The 19,398-nt window shown below is 40.2% G+C and overlaps 1 protein-coding gene across 1 annotated transcript in view; it reads left to right on the top strand.

Annotated features, from left to right (window-relative positions):
- The window catches only part of NRG3 (neuregulin 3), a 332,377-nt gene extending 313,207 nt beyond the window's left edge, over nucleotides 1-19,170 (top strand). Inside the window, exons 7-9 of the mRNA XM_058810699.1 lie at nucleotides 7,205-7,332; nucleotides 14,345-14,515; nucleotides 18,663-19,170. Of these exons, the coding sequence (XP_058666682.1) occupies nucleotides 7,205-7,332; nucleotides 14,345-14,515; nucleotides 18,663-19,170 (807 nt within the window). The remainder of the gene's footprint in view (nucleotides 1-7,204; nucleotides 7,333-14,344; nucleotides 14,516-18,662) is intronic.
- Nucleotides 19,171-19,398: the final 228 nt, after the last annotated feature.

Genomic DNA, 19,398 nt, shown 5'->3' with positions numbered 1-19,398 from the left:
TAAAGCGTGTTTGAAATAAGGAACTTGAAGACAGCCAATTTATTTAGCCCTGGTATTTTTTTAGGAAGATATTTTCCAGTATATGTCATTCTCTTTCCCCTGCTTACACGCAATCAGTGCTGCCTTACTTTGAACAAAGCCTTTGGAAGAAGGATCCTGGTAAGCAATATAATAGGAAAATATAAAAGACATAAAACCTTTCTAAATTATTAACTCCTTTTTTTAAAGAATAAAAAAGTATCTTAGTGTTGCTTAAAGGAATTACTTCCCTATTTGCCAGATTCCATCAAAATAGTGGGAATTTAGCAAAAGTGAGCACTCTTGCCCACTTAACCAAAGACTTCTGAACTCCTAGTTCACATCCAATTAATTTAGAGATAAATGTAAGCCCTTTTAACCAATTTAGAGTAAGCAGAGCCTCCCTGCTAAGACACAGAGGCTGTGAGAGCATTGCTGGTATTCACTAAAAGTTCTGTATTCACCACTGTGGTGCCCCTATGCTCATGATATGCTTTGTAATTCAGGAAAAATACACTCTTCCAAGAAGGAAGATAGCTCCACTAAAATGACATAATCACAATTTGGGGAACCTTGTGCAATTTTTTTCTCTCAATTTCAGTTCATTCAGCCTTATTTCTAACCCCTAAACAAAAGAGCTGTTGGGAGTGTTGTTGGTTGTAATGATGGCAGCAAAAGGTAAAGTTCAAGATCCTTTTGTTCTATCCTATGAAATAAGCCTTGGTTAACACTAAGAAATGCTCTTTGGCATTTTCTCACTGTAATTCAGTGCAATATTTTGTCATTTTCTTTTGCCATAGCCATAATGGCTGAAATAGCAGTTCACGCATTCTGGGCACAGAGATTGAACACCATCCTTATATTTACTATTTTAATCCAAATTTGATTTTCAGTTTTTATTTCTGTTCAGCCTGACATTATGAGTGCTGGTAATTAACACACCATTTTCTCGTCCTTGTGGCTGTTTGCAGGCAACTGTTTTCTCCTTGCCATTAATGCATTCTCCCTTTGGGAAGATAGGAAGGAAGGAAAACAGAATGACCTTGTGCAGGATGCAGCGTAATAACAGTTTCTATTGTTAGGAAGATTTGAGTGCAGGAATGCACACAGGCAGCTCATGAAATATTTACAGAACTTGCCAGATTGGAGGGGGGAAAGGGCAGGGGTTTGGTGAGGCAGCAGAGAAGGGGCTTTGGGAAGGTGTTTTGTAGGAATGGCTGAGTGACTCCCCCTCAGAGGCCAGAGATCTGCCTGGGCTGTATGTGCTGGGTGGGAAGGGCAGCAGGCAGCCTGAGTGGGATTCCCATCTGCAGCTGCCACTGCCTGGGCCTGGGCAGAAATCCTGGTTCTTTCCATTGCCAGGAGCTAACAAATAAATAAATGAGGACACTTACTTTGTGGAGGCTACTCCTCCAGTCTGGCATTTTGGTTTAGGTAATCCTGGAAGTTGTTTCTTTTCCCACTCCATGTGCTCCCCCTACAAGCAAGAGAGTTTTTCCATTTTTGCCACCTTTCTGTCTTTCCCTAGAAGATTATCCCAGATTTTTCTCTTGTCTCTTTTGAATAGACCTGGTGATGCTTTCAGGCTTTTCACACAGCTCTCTCTTCTGCAGAGCAGAATGCTTTTGTGGAGACCTGAGAAAAGCTGCATAAGGTTCCTTATTCTTGATGACTTTTCTGAAAGAACCATCACCTTTTGACTGAGAGGTTGCTATATTTAGTAAAGGGCCCATCTATTTTTCCAAATGTGTTGCTTTAGAAGGAGGTTTAACTTATTTCCGAAGGCCCAGGGTGTAGCAGATGAGGTTGCAAGAGGTTTGTGGCTATAAAGAGCTTGACCAATCTCAGTGCAGTAATTTTTCTTCCCATACTCGTGTATTACATCTCCTCCACTCCCTGCCTCTGCTCAGTTGTGATTCTGAAAAGTGAAATAAAGGGGAGGATTTTGTGGGAACAGGACAGCTGTGTTCTCTCTGAAGTCCTGCTGCTCATCACTGGTAATTGTGCTCATCTGTCTCATCCTCAGTAGCAATTTCAGTATTTTCTTAGAGGTACAAATTAGATGAAAAATACTGTGTACTGTAAGAAGGATTCATAAATATCTGTTTGAACACAGCTCCTAGGATTTCCTGAATCTCCTCCAAGTCCACTGCTTTTCCAAAACATTCTGGCAGCAACACACTTAAATTCCTGCTGGGTGGTTCTTGCTAGGGTTTCTAGCCTCTTGGATTTAAAGACTAATGCACTGGTAATCTTGCTGTAATTCTTCAGCCAGGAAGAGATGTGCCAGTTTTTAATCCAGGATCTTTGAGGTACACAGGAGATTGAGATTAATTTCACCTAATACATAAAGCCTAGAGCTTCTAAAGTATTATATACCCCATCCCAAAGAGATCATCCTCCTTTCAAGAGATATTTAAAGGGCTGCAGCAAACAGTTAGGTCTCCACATAGTCAGAAGGAAGGAAATTGTCATTCTCTCTGTCTAGAAAGACAAGTGCTTGGGGCACCCTCACACAGCATGCAGGTGGCAGGAGGAGCTGGGGTGGCTCCTGATTCCTACAGGAGCCACATAAAATCAAGGGTTTCTTTTTCAATTCTCACAACTTGGTAAATATGTCATGGAAAAAAAAAAAATTTAAAGATCAGCTGAAACCTTGACATTCCTTTAGTGATTCTGAGAATTGTCACGGCTTTTTAAAGTGGCCTTTTTCATCCTTGTGGTTTTTAATACCTTCTCCCATGGTACCAAGGGGATCTATTAATTTCCCATCACTGTCCCTCTGAGCTGGTTAATATGCTTTTCATGCTGTTCTGTGTGGTTTCAGTTTTCACTACACTTGTTTCTAGAAGCTTCCAACCACTAGCTCGAGGCTTCTGAAATTCTTATAATGAGGGACAAAAAAATGTTCCTTTTGCATCTTGTTGCCTTTGTTCATAGTAGTAGGAAATAAAATCTTTCCATTCACTATGATAGAAATGCAATTAATACATGTCAAGCAAGAGATACTTTAAGTCTTTTAAAGAATTACTTTGGGGTTTACGTGAATTGCCATTTGATTTATTAGCTGAGATCAAGAGCAAATTTCCCATTTCTGTATCACATGGCTACTTAGGAAGTGCCAGAATAGACAAACCTGAATTGTCTGTCCTCTGTCTAGAGGCAGTGTTGGCAACAGAACATACAACAAAACATAGGGGAACAGTAAGGATGTTAAATGTACCACCTGATGAGCTTCTGTGCCAGCTCAGCCTCCTCAGAGAAATCTCTGGCTCTTTTCCTCCTTTAGACAACCTCTCTGAATGCCATTTCAAGCTGACCCCTCTGCTTCTCAGTCCTTCTGAAATGGGGTTTCCATATCACCTCTCTTTCAGTGCCACATGAATTTCTGGAAGTTTCACTATTTTGGGGGAATCACTGAGGGGCGGAGCTGAGTAAAGCCAGGGAGGGATGGATGTTTGGTTTGCCTAGCACCAGGACAGCAGTGTCAAGCTGCTCTGGAGCATTCCAGTGGCATTTGTTATCCCTGAACCCCACATTTCAGAACAGGGAATTCAAGGCTAGAGCAGATGAGTTATGTGCTCACAGCAATGCAGCAGGTCAGTGACAAAGGCTCATTTCTTGTCTCCTGGCTCAGGCTGCCTTCACAGATTCACTTAGCATTAACTAGCAGGGGGTGGAAGTTTTATTGTCAGAGATATGAGTAATTGCACATAATAGATTATTTTCTCAATGAAACAATGAAAAATGGAAAATTTTGCGATTTTTTTTTTTTTTTAAGCAATCATTATTCTTTAATTTATTTAGCCATATGTCTCAGTGTTTTCCAGTAATTGCTCAAACAAGAACAGGTAATTAACCAAGAAGGCAAAAAAAAAATGTTAAAAAACCCAGATACAGATAAGCTTTCAGTGATGCTCTCAGCCTACTGGAACAGGCCTTTGAAAGGGTTTCACAGCTTATTCTCCCTCATGGCTGAGCATTTGGCAGCTCACAGCAGTCAGAGGCTTCCAAGGAGCTCAGCCCAGGTGAGAAGTGAGCTGTGAGAGCAGCAGGATGAGCCCTGCTGGATTTTAGGTGGGGAATGATCCCATGTTGTCCTCCTGGGGCACCAACTGGTGCTGCTCTAAGCTCTTCACACAAGTGTGAAGGTGTTTTCCTCCAGAGGTGATTTTGGAGAATGGGTGTGGCACTTGGAGTTAAGCTAAAGGAGAATACACCCAACTGTGCTTAAATATATTAAAATGTAGTAATAATGTGGTGCATCCAGATCTGTTCAATTACATTGTTAGAATTCCCTGTATATTAACACCCTCAATTTAAACTAATTTACATTTTCATTGTAGTGAATGTTATGACTGTGCATTAAGTGGTGTATCTGAAAAGGGGGAAAAGGTTCAGTTGGGGGAAAAATACCCTTTGTAGGCTGTGCCTGGGTGGTGCTGGGTGCTGGACCTTCATTAAAATTTGCTGGTCAGCATCAGAGCAGCTTCTGGAGTCCTGGTGTTCCTCAGCTGTGATGGGGAGAGTCTCTGTGTACCACTGCTCCAGCCCACATCCACCCGAAACAAGGATGTAGCAAAATGCAGAGCTTATCTCTGCTCTTCATTATGTACTTCTGACTCTTGGTCTTATGGGCCATTCAGGCCTTCAGTGTTGTACCATGAACAAACTCAAAAAAAGGACAGAAATAGCTTCTTGGCACTAGCAAGCCATTCTTTACATAGCTCAAATTGATTTATTCAGGTCAGAAATCAAAGCCAGTTTCATTTCTGCAGCTGGCAGGAGAACTATTAAAGTTTAAAACCTTCACCGATGCGAGTACCTTAAAAATCATATTTCTGTCTGAATATTTTATCTACAACATTTACAAGTGTCATCTAAGATCATGGTAACTGAAAGTAATGGGAGTGGAATATGTTGCTTCTTATTATTTCAGTTGTGTTTGCTTCATGCATGCAGCACCATTTTTGCATATTGCCACTCACAGCTTTGCCTTCAGAAGCAGAAAAACAATGATTTTATGTTTAACATGGGTATTTCACTCAACACAAAGAAGGAGAGGAGCAGTGGAGAAAAATTTGAAGAGCTGTTCTTTTATCTATAGAAATTGATCATAAGAAGTGTGACTGGCTGGACTAAAAGTGCATGTAACCTATTTTTAAAAGGGAATATTCCTGTATGACTTTGCTTTTTGATCTTGCTGAAGTCTACAGAAATGTAGATAAGAATAAGTGAGAGTCAGAAAATAACAGTCTGTTGTTTTAATGAGTTACTGGTCTTTTGTTAGACAAAACTAATAATTATGAAGAACTGTCTTTTGAAAGGATGCTTACTATCGTCTCCATGATTTTTGTGCTATTGTATCATAACAAACATTTTTCACCACTGTGATTTTTTTCTCTAATATTTTAATTTGTATTTTCTTTCTAAAATATGTCATCATGTAATCGCTGCCACGATACAAATTTATGTTAAAGATAGCATGGACATCTAGGTGTCTAGTACTAAAAATAAAAAGCAAAAGGAAAATAGGCCTATTAGTTTTAGTGCAGGTCACAGAATCACAGAATCACAGAATCACAGAATTTTCAATACTGGAAGAGACCTATAAGATCATCTAGTCCAGCCGATGTTCTAACTGTTCAGCTAGATCATGGCAGCAAGTGCCACATCCAGTCTTTTTTTAAATTCTTCAAGGGATGATGCCTCTACCACCTCACTGGGTAAATGATTCCAGTTTCTGACCACTCTTTCTGTGAAGTATTTCCTTCTTACTTCTAACTTACATCTAGCTTGACGCAACTTGAGACTGTGTCCTCTTGTTCTATCTGTTGTCGCCCGGAGAAAGAGACCGACCCCCAGCTCACCACAGCCACCCTTCAGGAAGTTGTAGAGAGCGATGAGGTCACCCCTGAGTCTCCTTTTCTCCAGGCTGAACAACCCCAGCTCCCTCAGTCGCTCTTCATATGGCTTGTGCTCCAAGCCCCTTATTAGTCTCGTAGCCCTCCTCTGGACACGCTCAAGTAACTCGATGTCCCTCCTAAAGTGAGGGGCCCAGAACTGGATACAGTACTCCAAGTGAGGCCTCACCAGTGCCGAGTACAGGGGAAGAATGACCTCTCTGTTCCTGCTGGCCATACCATTTCTGATACTGGCCAGGATGGCATTGGCCCTCTTGGCTACCTGGGCACACTGCTGGCTCATATTCAATCGACTGTCAACCAGCACCCCCAGGTCCCTTTCCACCTGGGCACTATCCAGCCACTCCATCCCCAGCTTGTAATGCAAAGTAAAAAGTAAGTCTGAAAAGGGCTTTATTTTTCACACCTGAGTGGAAATGTGAGTTACCCTCTCATATCTCTGAGATATTGCCCAGTGACCACCAACACCATGGAATCTTCTGGTAAGCCAAAGCGCAGCTTTTTAGTGCAGCTTTTTCTATACTTCAACTTTATGGCTCCATAGCGGTTGGGAGACTTTTTTTTTTTTTTGAAATTGCAGTTGAATCACAAAGCAAAAAGAACAAATCTGTTCTTCGTGTCTAGAGTCTGCTTTGCAGACCTTTGTGTCTCACTGTGTGCCCAGATACTGCCCGACACCCACGCCTGCCACAAGAAGAATTATGTTTACACTGTTCTTACTAGCACAGATACTCCCAGGTCAAAAGTTTCAGACTGGTTCAGAGAGATATCTGGCTCTGTGGATGGGATTCAAATATTTTTCTTACTTATCTGATGACACAAGTGCTGTTTCAGTTTGGTTTTCATAGTTGTACATGCTGATGATGAATGCAGTGTTTGACTGAAATCACCAAAGGACCCAAGAAGTTGCTGGCTGTCCTCTGAGATGTGTTTTGTGATCTGTCTCTGCATGGACAGCCACAAAAACAGACTTCTAGTCAAAGGGATCATTGTTCCCATCATTGTGGGCAGATCAGTCTGTAATTTTGCTGCTAAGGCTGATATCAGTGTTTTGATGTGCAGAACGTAATGGGGGTAATGGTTACTAGCCCTTTCTGCTGTGTAAACAATACTGAATGAATGTGTTACTTGCAATGCCTAATTCTGATTTTAAAATGCACTAGAGCACTTCTTATCCGTCTCTGATATGAATTCAGAGTGAATAGCATCAACAATGTACTTTGTCTTGTGAGTATTAATTAATTTTATTCTCTCTGCCGCAGTACTCAAAGCCAGATAGGCACCCGGGGCCCATTCTGCACAAAGTTATGGAGTCTAGTTTTTCAGGCACCCAGTCTTTCCCAGAGGCCTTGTCTCCTGACAGAGGAACCCAGCCCATCAAGCACCACAGGTGAGCAAACATCTGTCTGTGAGAGCAGCCTGGGGGGCTGCAGAGCTGCTGATCCGTGTGCTGGGTTGTGCTGTGCTGGCTCTGGGTGAGCTGCTCAGTGCCCAGCACAGCCTCAGCCAGCTTGTTAACCAGATGTCCAAGCATTTTCTTAGCTGCAGACATAAAAGGTAATGGGGATGCTCACTGCCTTCCTCAGTGGGTCGTGCCAGTCCTGCAGGAAGCATTTGCAGGCACCATCCGAGCTGCAGGCACAGCCCAGCCAGTGGAGCAGCTGGAGGAGGATGAACCATTAAAAACAAGACTTTCCTTATCAATGTTCATGAAGTTAATGACTCATTGCTGCAGAAAGACTTGGTTGCAAACTTCCAGCCCTTTTTAGTGTTTCCTTAAACAAAAGATACATGAAATGAATAATTACTTATTTATGAAAACATGGTGGCCTTTGAAAACGAGGCTTATAAAAGTTTGGATAGTGGTTTCCAAGAGGAAAAAAAAGAGGAATGTCACCCATTACTGGATGAGATTCAGATTAGAATTCTGCTTCTAACATGTTTTTGGATGAGAAAGACTGCAGGTGCTTCATTACAGGACTAGAAACCAAACTGGAGTCTGGTACAAGCAATAATGTTGGTGGAATGACAGTGGTAACATCTGGTCCAGTGCACAGAGAGAGAGAAAAAGGCTGAGAAAAATGAGTTTGGAATTTTTTCAGGTAGATAATCTGGAGTGGAAGACATGTTTATTAGAAGGATTTTCCTTTTAAATTACTTTAGAAAAAGTCTGGGATTGCATGAGGTTATGATCTGGCTTTTGTAGTATTTGGTGCATTTTCAGTGCAGTCTCCCAGCCAGCTATGTGGTTTTTTTCTCATTTGAATAAGTGATCTGCTTAATCTACAAAGTGCCACACATAAACCAGAAAGGGATATTTGGATTCTATCTGCTTTTACCTTACTTAGGCCTTTAATTTGGCATGGAAAAAGAAATAATGCCAGTTGTCATGTCAGATCCATTTCTTAGGTCTTTTTCCTTATTACACAGAAATCTTCAAAACATGCTTAATAATTTTATTAAGAATAGATGAACTATGGGGCTGTTTCCTAGAATGCTTTCTACAGAAGTTCTGGGAAGAATTTTATCACCATTTAGTCACAACATGAAGTTGAGGAAAAAACTCATTCCCTTACCTTTTAATAGTGTGATTGTAATGTCCAAGAAATGGCTTTGCTTTGGAACTATTTTAAGTGGGATGACTAGTTAATTTATAAAAAATTGTTTTGCAGTTTTAAAGCTTAAAGTTTATTGTACAAGGTCCTTGTTTTATAAAAAGTCAACAGACTTGAACGTTTAAGACTTACAAGACTGTCTTTAATTTATGTGCCATGTAAGAGCTTCCTAATTTTATTTTCTAAATAGTGTTCACTGTGGACAAATGGTCAAATGAGGATTTTGTACCAAATATCTGTTCATTTCATTCCAAACCTGACTGAGCCTGGAAAAAGTATATCAGCTCTGCAGGTTCTCTTTTTTGTGCTGTTCTAAATTATATTGTTGTTTTATTTCTGCTTGCTGCAGAAATACTTTGCTCTACATCCACACCTGTTTTCTCTGCTGGTGTTTTCAAGGACACTAATGATGGGTGATCATTTCTTAAAATCAGGAGCTGGCTGCTACCAGGTCCTGAAACTAATAAATTTTGGCCTGGAAGTAAGACTGTCAGTGTAGGGAATCATTTGGAGTTGTTGAAATGAGACTGACAGAGACTGGCTAATTATTTCACTCAGATTATGGATAATAGCAACTTTGTCTCAACAAACCTCAGCTACACAAAAAGAATTAATGCAGAGATTAGGTTGAAAACTGAAATTTAATCTCAAAAAATATTTAGCCTGTGTTATCATTAATCTCCTGAAATATTTTGCCTGCATTGTGCACTGCTGTTACCATAGAAGAATGTTACATCTTCTGCTTGCATATGTAAAATAACTCTTAGAACAGTCAGAATTCAAAATTAACAAATGTGTTTAATCAGTAAACTTCCTGCAACATATACAATGTGCTCAAAAATTTGTCTTGGATGATCTGTTGATCTTGGTAAGAAGGAAACCCATACTGCCTTATTTTCTGATAGAAATAAATTAGAGTCTTGTTAATTATGGGTTGAGTTGTGATCCCTTTGAATAGCAGTTTCCTTGGTAATTAGTCATCCTAGCTTTCATTCATGGATGCAGTCATCCTTGATTTTAGAGGGAGTCATTTCAGAGAATGCCATGATGAAAGCCAAATGCAGAGGCTTTCAGCCTGGAGCAGTTGTATTGTCTTATAAAAATGCCAAAATAGGATAAACTTACCCTAAAATTAATAATAATTTGTGTTTTCATTTTTAATGAACTTTTCACACCACAAAAAACATGGAAAAGATTTTTTTTTCACTTGGTAAGCATTTTACTCTTTATGCTGCTAATATAAGTGATTCAGTTTACAGTAAAGAGTAAATTATTCTGTAAATAAGGCTATTGAATTTCAAAGAGCAAGTATAGCTAAACTAAAGCAACTAGGAATGTAAAGGCAGAGGAAGCCTGAAAGGAAGAAGGTGTAAGGAACCTGCTATTTTCCCAAAGAAAAAGCAAAACAGATGGTGGGACAGAGATAATAATTGAAGCAGTTAGGGAAATCCTGAATGAATAGATTTCATTTTTTATTGGAAAGTTGGGATGACTATTTGAGGACAAACGTTGAATATGAGCAGAACCAAATGTATGAAAATAGACATTCCTACAGTCAAAGTGGAAGTAAAATGTGGAAATCAAAGCTCTCAAGATAGTTTGGTTAATCTTGATCCAAAAAAAATTTGGAAGAACAAAATTTCATGTCTGGAAGCAAAATCTATAAAAATGGGAACTGTGACATGAGATGATAGATTAGCAAGTGTTAAATATTTAGGAAGATGAAGAACTTATCAAAGTAGGAACCAATTATGCTGAATCTGAATAGTCAAGATTTTAGGATAAATGTGGGGGAAGAAGATTCTTGCGGTAAATATAAAAAAGGCAAAAAATTTACTATCCTACCAACAGGACGTGCTGCAACATATGCACTGGTGACTGCATTTGTGTTTGGTGGGTGTGAGTTAGATCTCCACACAAGCTCAGTCACTGCTGTCATGTGTGTAATGCCTCTAAGGGGAGAAAGTAGGGAGAGGCAGAAAACTCTAATATTCGTGCACAGAGGTGCTTAAAAGGCAGATGTTAAAGACTTGTGTTGAGAAGGGAGGACATTCACCAGTGCAGCACTCAAAGAATTAGTCAACACTGGGGACAGACATTTTAGTGCCAAGGTCACTGAACAAAGCTGGAACACAGCACAGTGTGAGAGTGCACCACTGTTCCCTCACCTGGCTGAAATGGCCTCCCAATTGCCATGGACTCACACTGCCTTCCCAAGCCACGATGAGGAATGAATGATTCATGTTCCATGGAAAGCGTTACAAGTCTGTCTTATGTCAGTCTTCAGGAGGCTGGAAAGGGTGTAGAAAGGACTGGAAAGACTGCTGCTTAGGAATACATGGGAGCAAGCACAACGAGAAGTAAAAGACCTGTTTAAAAGGAAGGAGTGTGGTGGCACATGTACCTGCTGAATATTCATCAGAATTAATTTCAAACTGAAAAGAAGTCTCAGAGTTTTCAATATAGAACAACATTATGTAATAGTAGCCTGGATATCATCATCAATTTAGGATGGAAGTTGATCAGTGCACTACAGGAAGTGAATGATGAGGTTATGGCAGATGATTAAGCTCAGTGCATCTGATGTACTTTGAATACTCTGTTCCCTTTTCTATTGTTCTATCACCAGGATGGTGACAAGATGGCACAGGTAGCATTGAAGGATTTTCATCAAGTTCCCAAGTCCCTGAGTAACCTCAAAACAGACTATTCCAAATACAAGAATGTTATGAGGGAATCAATAATGCTCACATTTCAGAAACCAAGAGATTTGTAGCTGTAGACTGTATTTATTAATGCTGAAAGTCTCAGTAGTTGATCCATACAAATGCTAGCAGTAGATTGTGTAACAGCCTAAAAAGGTGGCTCTGAGGGGGTATCAGAGGACACTGGCAGCTGGTTTAGTCATTGTATTTACTGGGTGGTTTGTAGTTAATTCAGAAGCAGTATAGAATGATCCCAGAGTTACTGTAAAAACACTGCTGGTCTTCTCTTCATGAACATGGGCAACTGCACTTGGGAGTTGTGTATGTGCCCCAAAAAGAGAATACTCCACCTGTAGGATCAGAATTGGTTTTCACTCAGTTGCTCAACCCAAAGAAAATTCTCACACAAAACAATTGGCAAGAATAAATCCCAAGTTCTTCCTTAACCTTAGGATGGTTGAACTGCTTTTTTCAAAACATTAAATCATCAGAACTGCATTTTTCCCTAGTTTGTGCGTCACTTGTGAACCACTTCATGCATATTCTGATTTTTTTATTCTGGAGTAATTGATTGATAGATTTTAAGGACATATTTGCTACAGCTTTATGTATTGGTCTGCTTTATTGAATGGCTCACTTATGTGGGCTGGTTTCTTTTACCCAGTTAGACTGGAGTGCAGGGAGGAAGAAACCACAATGTTGGCTAAAGGAAAACAAATTCCCTGAAGAAATCCAAAACCCATTGCTTGCCTGAGAGGGAGGAATTTTTCACATGAGTGATAGAGAAGTCTGAGAGGGACAGTGCATTTTCATTGCTGATATTCATACCAATTTTGTGTAAAAGGAAAAGCTTTGTGCTGAAGATCCTTTTCCATAGAATTTTTAACAGAAATTCTTAGGGGTTTTTTTGGTGCCTGGAGAAACAACTGTTATCCTGCAGCTTGCAGCTGCACTGTCTGTAAGTATTTCCTGATCTTTAATGAATTTTTCTTGTCCATGACCTCAAATGATTTTTGTTCATTCTTACTTTGGTTTTGTTTTGTTTTGTGTTTTTTTTTTTTTTTTCTAGCAGAAATGTTGAAAGCAGAAGAACCTCACATTAGCAACAAATTAGACTATGTCAGGGCTGGAAGTTGTGTGGTTGCAGGACCCCCTTTGGTCTCAGCATTTCTGCAGTTTATACCCATTACCTTAGGTACAGCTGTACGAGTTGAAATTATCTTTACTACAATCAGAGATTATGTGAATTTGCATATGGAGATCATGTACTCTCATCCAACAAGGAAGATGCTCAAAGGCATCAAACCAAACACAAATTAAACAATAAAAGTTTCTAACTTTACAGATTCGTAACCAATCCAAAGTTTGTTTTTTACTTTTGGATTCCATTGATGACTACGCTCAGGTCAATAAAAAGCCCAAAAATTCATTATCCAGCACAAATTGTTAATTCACCTGCATCTTTTGAGATCCCCTGCTGTATTAATCTCAGGCTCTCCAGAGCATAAATTGTCAATTATTTTGTGGTGGGGTAGTGTTATTTTACAGAGTAGGAACTGTAACTTGCAACTCAAACTCAGCCTTCAGAACTGAGAGGCCCGTATTTCAGGTTTTTAAAAAGGTTTTTTCACAGCCTCCTTAGTAGCAAAGGAAAAATCTTTTTAAGCAAGCATGAAAAATCCTGGAGGGAATGTTATTGCTATGGGTTGTTGGTCTTTTTAATAGAAAGCACTAGGAAAGTAAAGGTGTGGAAGAAAACAGAGGTTAGACTGCAATGGAACACTGCTAGCCTGAGCAGTAGGATAGAGAGTGTTGAATTTATTTCTTCTTTTAATTTTGGGCAGAAAATGTGGATTTTAATGGAAATGTACACTCAAAGAGAATTTGTCCAAGGTGCTTGTTCCAAGAAAGAATTGCTCTGGGAGTAGATGTGGCCCTAACTAGGTAAAAAAAAATCAGATTACTTTTAAGTCACATTATAATAGGAAAAAAAGAAGCAAACTTATCAAAAGTATTTTGCATTGCTGAATTCTGTCACAAGTTGGAATTATTCACACAGCCAAAAATAATGACTCGTAAAAGGCATCTAGAAAACCTATGTGAAGTTATCATTAAAGATGTACAAGAATATGAGGTAACACATGCATTTCTGAGACCCAGAAGATGCCAAGAGAAATAGAGTAGCTGAAAAATGAATATTCAGTCACACCATGCAGTACTGAGACCTGTTAGCATTAAAAATGGGTTATGCCTTCCCTTAGCTCTGCATTCCCATATTTTTGCATTAGCAAATATATGGTTTATATAGCAAAACTGTGGGTTCTAGATACTTTTTCATTCCTGTGTGAAATGAAAAAAAAAAATCCAATATCCTTCCAAAATACCAGACATTTACAAAACCAATTTTCTAAAATAAGTAGAAAACTATGACTTGTTTTTATCAAGTTCAAGTTTCTATTATATCATATAAAGAAACAGCATAGTATCAATGTATATAAACAATCTGTATATAAAACAGGAATAAAATAATACAGAAATACTGTTCAAGGTGGAGAAAACTTGTCTTAGCTTCTTCAATCTGCAGTTCATCAGCTTTGCTTATATTCTTCACTTACACTTTTTCTCAATTTAATGGCTTTGTATCAGGAAGCAGCACCTCACAGGATGATAGATAATATATTGGACTTTCAGTTTAGAATCTCATTTTGAATTCAGCTGTGGGTATGAGAGAGCTGTATTGTTTGTTTATGCTGTCTGAGGACTCAACTCTCTATAGCAGGATTATGATATGCAGCATGGAAAGGAGAAGCATCCTTCATCAAGTGCAAGAAAACATTTCATATAGTGGGCAATTATTTTCATTCCTAGAAAAGAGGTGATGTATTAAATAATGGCATAAACAGCAGCTAATGGCGGATCGTGCTATTATATTTCCATAGAGAATTTCTACTGACATCATAGACTGCCACAGCAAAGTTTATAAGAACAGTAATCCATGCATTATTAATCCTGAACCTTTACTTTGCAGAATTTTATGCTTTTGGTGTGATAATTTTTACTGTGCTCTTGGTGTTGTTCCTAGAAGTCTCTCTTCATGCTGCAGCCCAGGACAGAGGAGTGGGATGCTGCACAGAAATGCCTTTCGCAGGACTCCTCCCTTGCCTCGGGGTAGGTTCAGTGGGATTGCAGGACCAGCATATCAGCAGCTCCAGGAGTCCAGGATCACCGACCAGGACACCATACCTTGTCACGGGTGAGTGAAGCCAGCTTAGGGGCTTTGAAAATGAAATAATGCACATTGCACAGTTGGTTTTCTGTAGGTAGCTTCATACAGGTTTGTCCTCAAAAATGCACAAAGAGTATGCTGCTTTTCCTTTCCCTCTTAAATTTAGTTTTATTAGAGCACTGAGCTGAGCTGTGCATAAGGTCTGGGTTTCAGAAGTGCTCCCGAGAACCTGCAGCTGCCTTTGAAGTCCTTTGCAATTGCTGAGATACTTTGCATAATATTTACATATCCCTATAGATTTCCAAAGACTTTTCAGAATATTACAAGCATATTTTATATGAAAACAGGAATGATATCTGGAATAGAATGACCCCCCCCAGTTTCACCTGTAAGTCGCAGTGAAACCCTTCACTCTGACTTACAGGTGAAACAGAATGACCCCCCCCCCCCCCCCCAGTTTCACCTGTAAGTTGCAGTGAAACCCTTCACTCTGACTTACAGGTGAAACAGATGGGGTTGGGTGTCTGGTGACTTCTTATAAACAAGTTTGGCTCACGCTTGTGTCATTGTTACTGTTTGCTTCTGAGGAAAAATATTGTTTATTACCTTTTGCAGTAAAAATATTATTGTTCATTTGTGTGATATGTGCATATAATTCCTCGTGAACATTTCCTATTGCAATTGCCACCCTTGCAGAAAGGAGCACATAGGCAGCCCTTCCCTCTCCAGTGGCATCGTGTGATGCAGGCTCAGGGAGGTGCCATAGCCTCCTCCCAGGCTGAGGAGAGAAGTACAGAAAAGCTGTGGGTAATTGCATTTACTCTTGTCTAGGACATCAGTGTGTGACCTTACAAGCATCAGCTTGTACTGGCCTGTATTTTGAATTTGCAGTTCTGCAAAATTTGATACTGGGACCAGACTGTGACCCCTTCTGGCCTCAATCCACTTAAGCACTTCATCTATATTTTGTGCACTAAGGATGTTCACCCTCTAAATATCTGCTGCTTTCACAGTGTTGGTGTTCTCATCAAATTTCCAGCCCAAACAAAAAGTTCCTTGTCCCCTGCAGAAATTACACTACTTCCTTTCTTCTCTTTTTCCACCTCCATCTTTCCCCATTGGGATGCACAAATCAAAGTGGCTTGTGTCCCTGATTCTGTGAGCATCCTGAACTCCATCCAGCAGCAGCCTGGCTGAAGTGTAGTCAGGCCTGCAGAAGGTGGGGGTGTGTGTGTTCAGTGTAGGGCTGCCCAGAGCCTGGCAGAGCCCCTGGAATGATCCCATCCACCTCAATGGACCTTCTTGTCAGGCTTCTGCACTGCACACCTTTGGCCACAGGGCTCCCAGCAAAGCTGCTGGGACTATGCTAAGTAAAATCCATTTCATATTTAAAGTTTCAGTCCCTTCTGTCTCTCTTTGATATCTATTCTTAAAGGGGGCAGTAAAATTATTGTGCTTCTATCACTTTCATTGTTTAATTTGGATTCTTACACACTCTATAACATAATTGCTGTTAAATATTTATAAATGTTTGCTTTCGTTGCTTGGTTTTAGGAAGGGGGTGGAGAGAGAGCTGCACTTTGAAACACATGCACATGGATTAATTTATTCAGAAAAAAATTTTTTTCAGATAAAAACACAGATATATTTCTTTGGAGGAACTGTGGTTCTGGGAAAGTTAATTATAGGAGAATGTAATTAAGGTTCTGCAATTATAGTTCTAAGTCTCAGTCTATTGAAAACAGCAGCAGTCTGGTGTCACACAGAAGCATGGATCAGTTTGTAATTAACTAAAAGCCAAGTCTCACATGGTTTAGATTTAATATCCCTTCAAGTTTAATACCTCACCTGTTGCACGCAGTGTATGCACTTCAATACAACCTCAGTTCTCCTTTGAAAGCCCTGTGAGCAGGGGCAGAAACATGTAATTCTGGCATAAAATTGGTATGTCTATCTGTATTTCAAAAAAATATTATGGAAATACACCAGGCATTTCGTTACATGTCACTGCTGCTGCCAGTTAGTTTTCAAAATCCCGAGAATCTCTATTGTGGAATTGGCAAATGTTACTGTTTTCTCACCAAACTCATTTTAATTCAGTCTTTTCTTGGTTTTGCTTATATATCATCCATATAATACCTACATTGCATGTGAAATTCATTAAAAACATTCACTCCCTTTGTTTTCAGGGTGCAGCCCAGAATATATTTAGGGCCTGAATTACCAAAAAAGGGACTAATGCAACTGATGCGATCTCTCCAGCTATAGTCGTTTGAACAATTATATATAAGCAAAGGAAACAAGAATGGGCACAACCCAAAGGTCTGCACTGTTTTGTTTTCATTTGTTTTTTTTAATTGTCCTCCCTCAGGAATAATACCCCTGATGAGTATTTCATTCATCCTGAGAGCTGGTGTAGAAAGCCCCTCCATGAATGGCTGCAGGTGTGTCTGAGCATAGTGCCAATGTCATTAACCAAGTCTCGGATGTGAAACAGCTGCAGAGCACACACAGGAAGTTCTAGCACACATCCCAGAAAGCTGCTTGCTCCATTTTTCCCCTGGGTGCCATTTCCAAAAGCAATATCTCTTTCCCTCACCTGGCAGCAGAGTTCCCAGCCCTTCCTCCTTCTCACAGAGCTCCCAGATGCAGCCCTGGGGATGCCAGGAGAGTCCTGGTACGGGCTGTGCCAGCTCCACGCGGGCAGGGCGTGTGTGCAGCGCTTGCACAAGCCCAGTGCCACCACACAGCAGTTAATCACAGCTCAGTGGCACTGTGCTGGAAAGGAGCCTGCAGTTGTCTCCTGCTCCCTCCTGTCTGACACCTGGCCAGGAGCATGGGGCCAGGGGAAGCCTTTCCAGTTAATTTCTGGTTGTGCCAGTACTGGACACGGCAGTTCCACGCCATTCAGTTTCTCTTCCTTAACTCTTTTTCCGCTCATCCCAAAAAGCGGGAGGCACATATGAGTGGAAGGATATTCCTAGTGAGGTCCAGCAGGCTTCATGAACTTTTGGAATAATACCCTTCAAGTCAGAGCACCTGCTTCCACACCAGATGTAAATGTTGCTTTCCTCATCCATGGATAAAACATATTAGATTCACCATTACCTTGCCTTATTAAATAGTGATAAGCTGATTATAAATAAATTACGTTCTGGTACTGAGATGATGTCTGTGGTCCTTAGCAACCATGACTGGTAATACAGTAACTCCTAGAGCATTTCTAGAAGTACTAATTTCAGATGGGAAACATCTTTTTTTTTTTTTTTTTGTCATTGTTTATTTTATATTTATTATACTTTCCATTTCTGTTTTTTTTAAGTATTTCTTGTAAACAAAACAAAGTTTGGCTTTGAAACAAAATGGAAATGTTGATACAAATTCACTAAGTCGCTTCACAATCATTAAAATCATGTTATAATGTGTGTTAGTGGACGATAAAGGATTTGTTTTTTTAACAGAATTACAGTGTCAAGAGAACACAGACATTTGCTCAAGTCCTATATATTATCTCTGTTTCCAGTTGAAATCCAATAAAACAAATCAGGCCAGCATTACAAGTATGGGCTATTGAAAAAAAGTATTTATTCAGAGGTACAGTGCACTTAAATGCTCTGCTTGTTTGAAGGGGAGTACAGACAATCATTCCTATGTAAATAAAGACTACACAACCATGAGTGTTTAATGTTCTTTTTCCCTGCACTTTTTAAAAGTGTTTTCCTAAAGCAACCATTTGACATTGAGAGTTCTGACACTGAAGAAAGTATCAATCCATTTCCCTGATCAGAAATCTAGGAATAGAATTCCAAATTTGTTTTCAAAGAAAATTAATAATACATTATATTACTTCTGAAATATAATACATATTATGTTATATACATATATTACTTCTGAAAGGTTTTAAAAAGAAATTTCCATTATTCTCATATACTGGTGGGTGAAATGAGACTGAGAGAAAAGCAGTGCTTTGCCACTGGCAGATTTGAGAATCCAAACCAGTCTCCAGAGCCTGTTGTTTTCCCCAGGGCCCCACCGCAGCCAAGTGCTCCTCTATTTCAGGAGAAAGTGGTGTGTATCTCTTCAGCACAGTTCACTGAATCTCACACAGTGTCCCTGCTGCTGGTTGCTCTGACCACTTGATCTACAACGACAACTCTTTTTTTACTCTTTCCAGGTATTCATCCAGTGGTTTAAAATCTCCTCAGAATCCTTCAATAAATATGCAACTGCCTTCAAGAGAGACAACCCCATATTTTAATAACGTGGATCAGAAGGACTTGGTCAGCTATTCCTCTTCAAGGGCCAACTCCGTCCCCATCATCCCGTCTGTAGGCTTGGACGAAGCCTGCATGCAAATGCAAAATGTTCCTGAAGTAACAGGCATCAAATGGTGCAAAAACTCCTATTCTGCTGAACTTGTCAACGTGAGTTCCCCAGTCAGTAATTGTCTAATAGCAGAACAGCACGAGGTGAAAGTCTTGCTGGAAACTGTGCAGGAGCAGATCCGGATGCTGACGGACGCGCGGCGGGCGGAGGACGCGGAGCTGGCGGGCGCGGAGGCGCGGGGCGGCGCGAGCGAGAACACGGCCTTCCTGCCCATGAGCCCCACGGCCAAGGCAGAGCGAGAGGCACACTTTGTCCTCAAAAGTGACACGCAGAGAGACTCGGTACTCACCAAGTGACTCCGCCTGGGGGCTGCGGGAGGGCAAGCAAGAGGTCCGCGCGTTCGACGCTTTGCTGAACAGGAAGGGAGGAAGTTAAATACAAATTATTTATATGCATTAATTTAAGAGCATCTACTTAGAAGAAACCAAATAGTCAATCGCCCTCATATCATAGTGTTTTTTAACAAAATATTTTTTTAAGGGAAAAGTTCCAGGAGGGATGAAGCGTGCTTTTAGATGCTTTCC

This window comes from Ammospiza caudacuta, chromosome 9 (assembly GCF_027887145.1).
Source record: "Ammospiza caudacuta isolate bAmmCau1 chromosome 9, bAmmCau1.pri, whole genome shotgun sequence".
Taxonomy (NCBI): Eukaryota; Metazoa; Chordata; class Aves; order Passeriformes; family Passerellidae; genus Ammospiza; species Ammospiza caudacuta.
The sequence above is the reverse complement of the archived record's forward strand: the minus strand, read 5'-3'. Positions and strand labels throughout refer to the sequence as shown.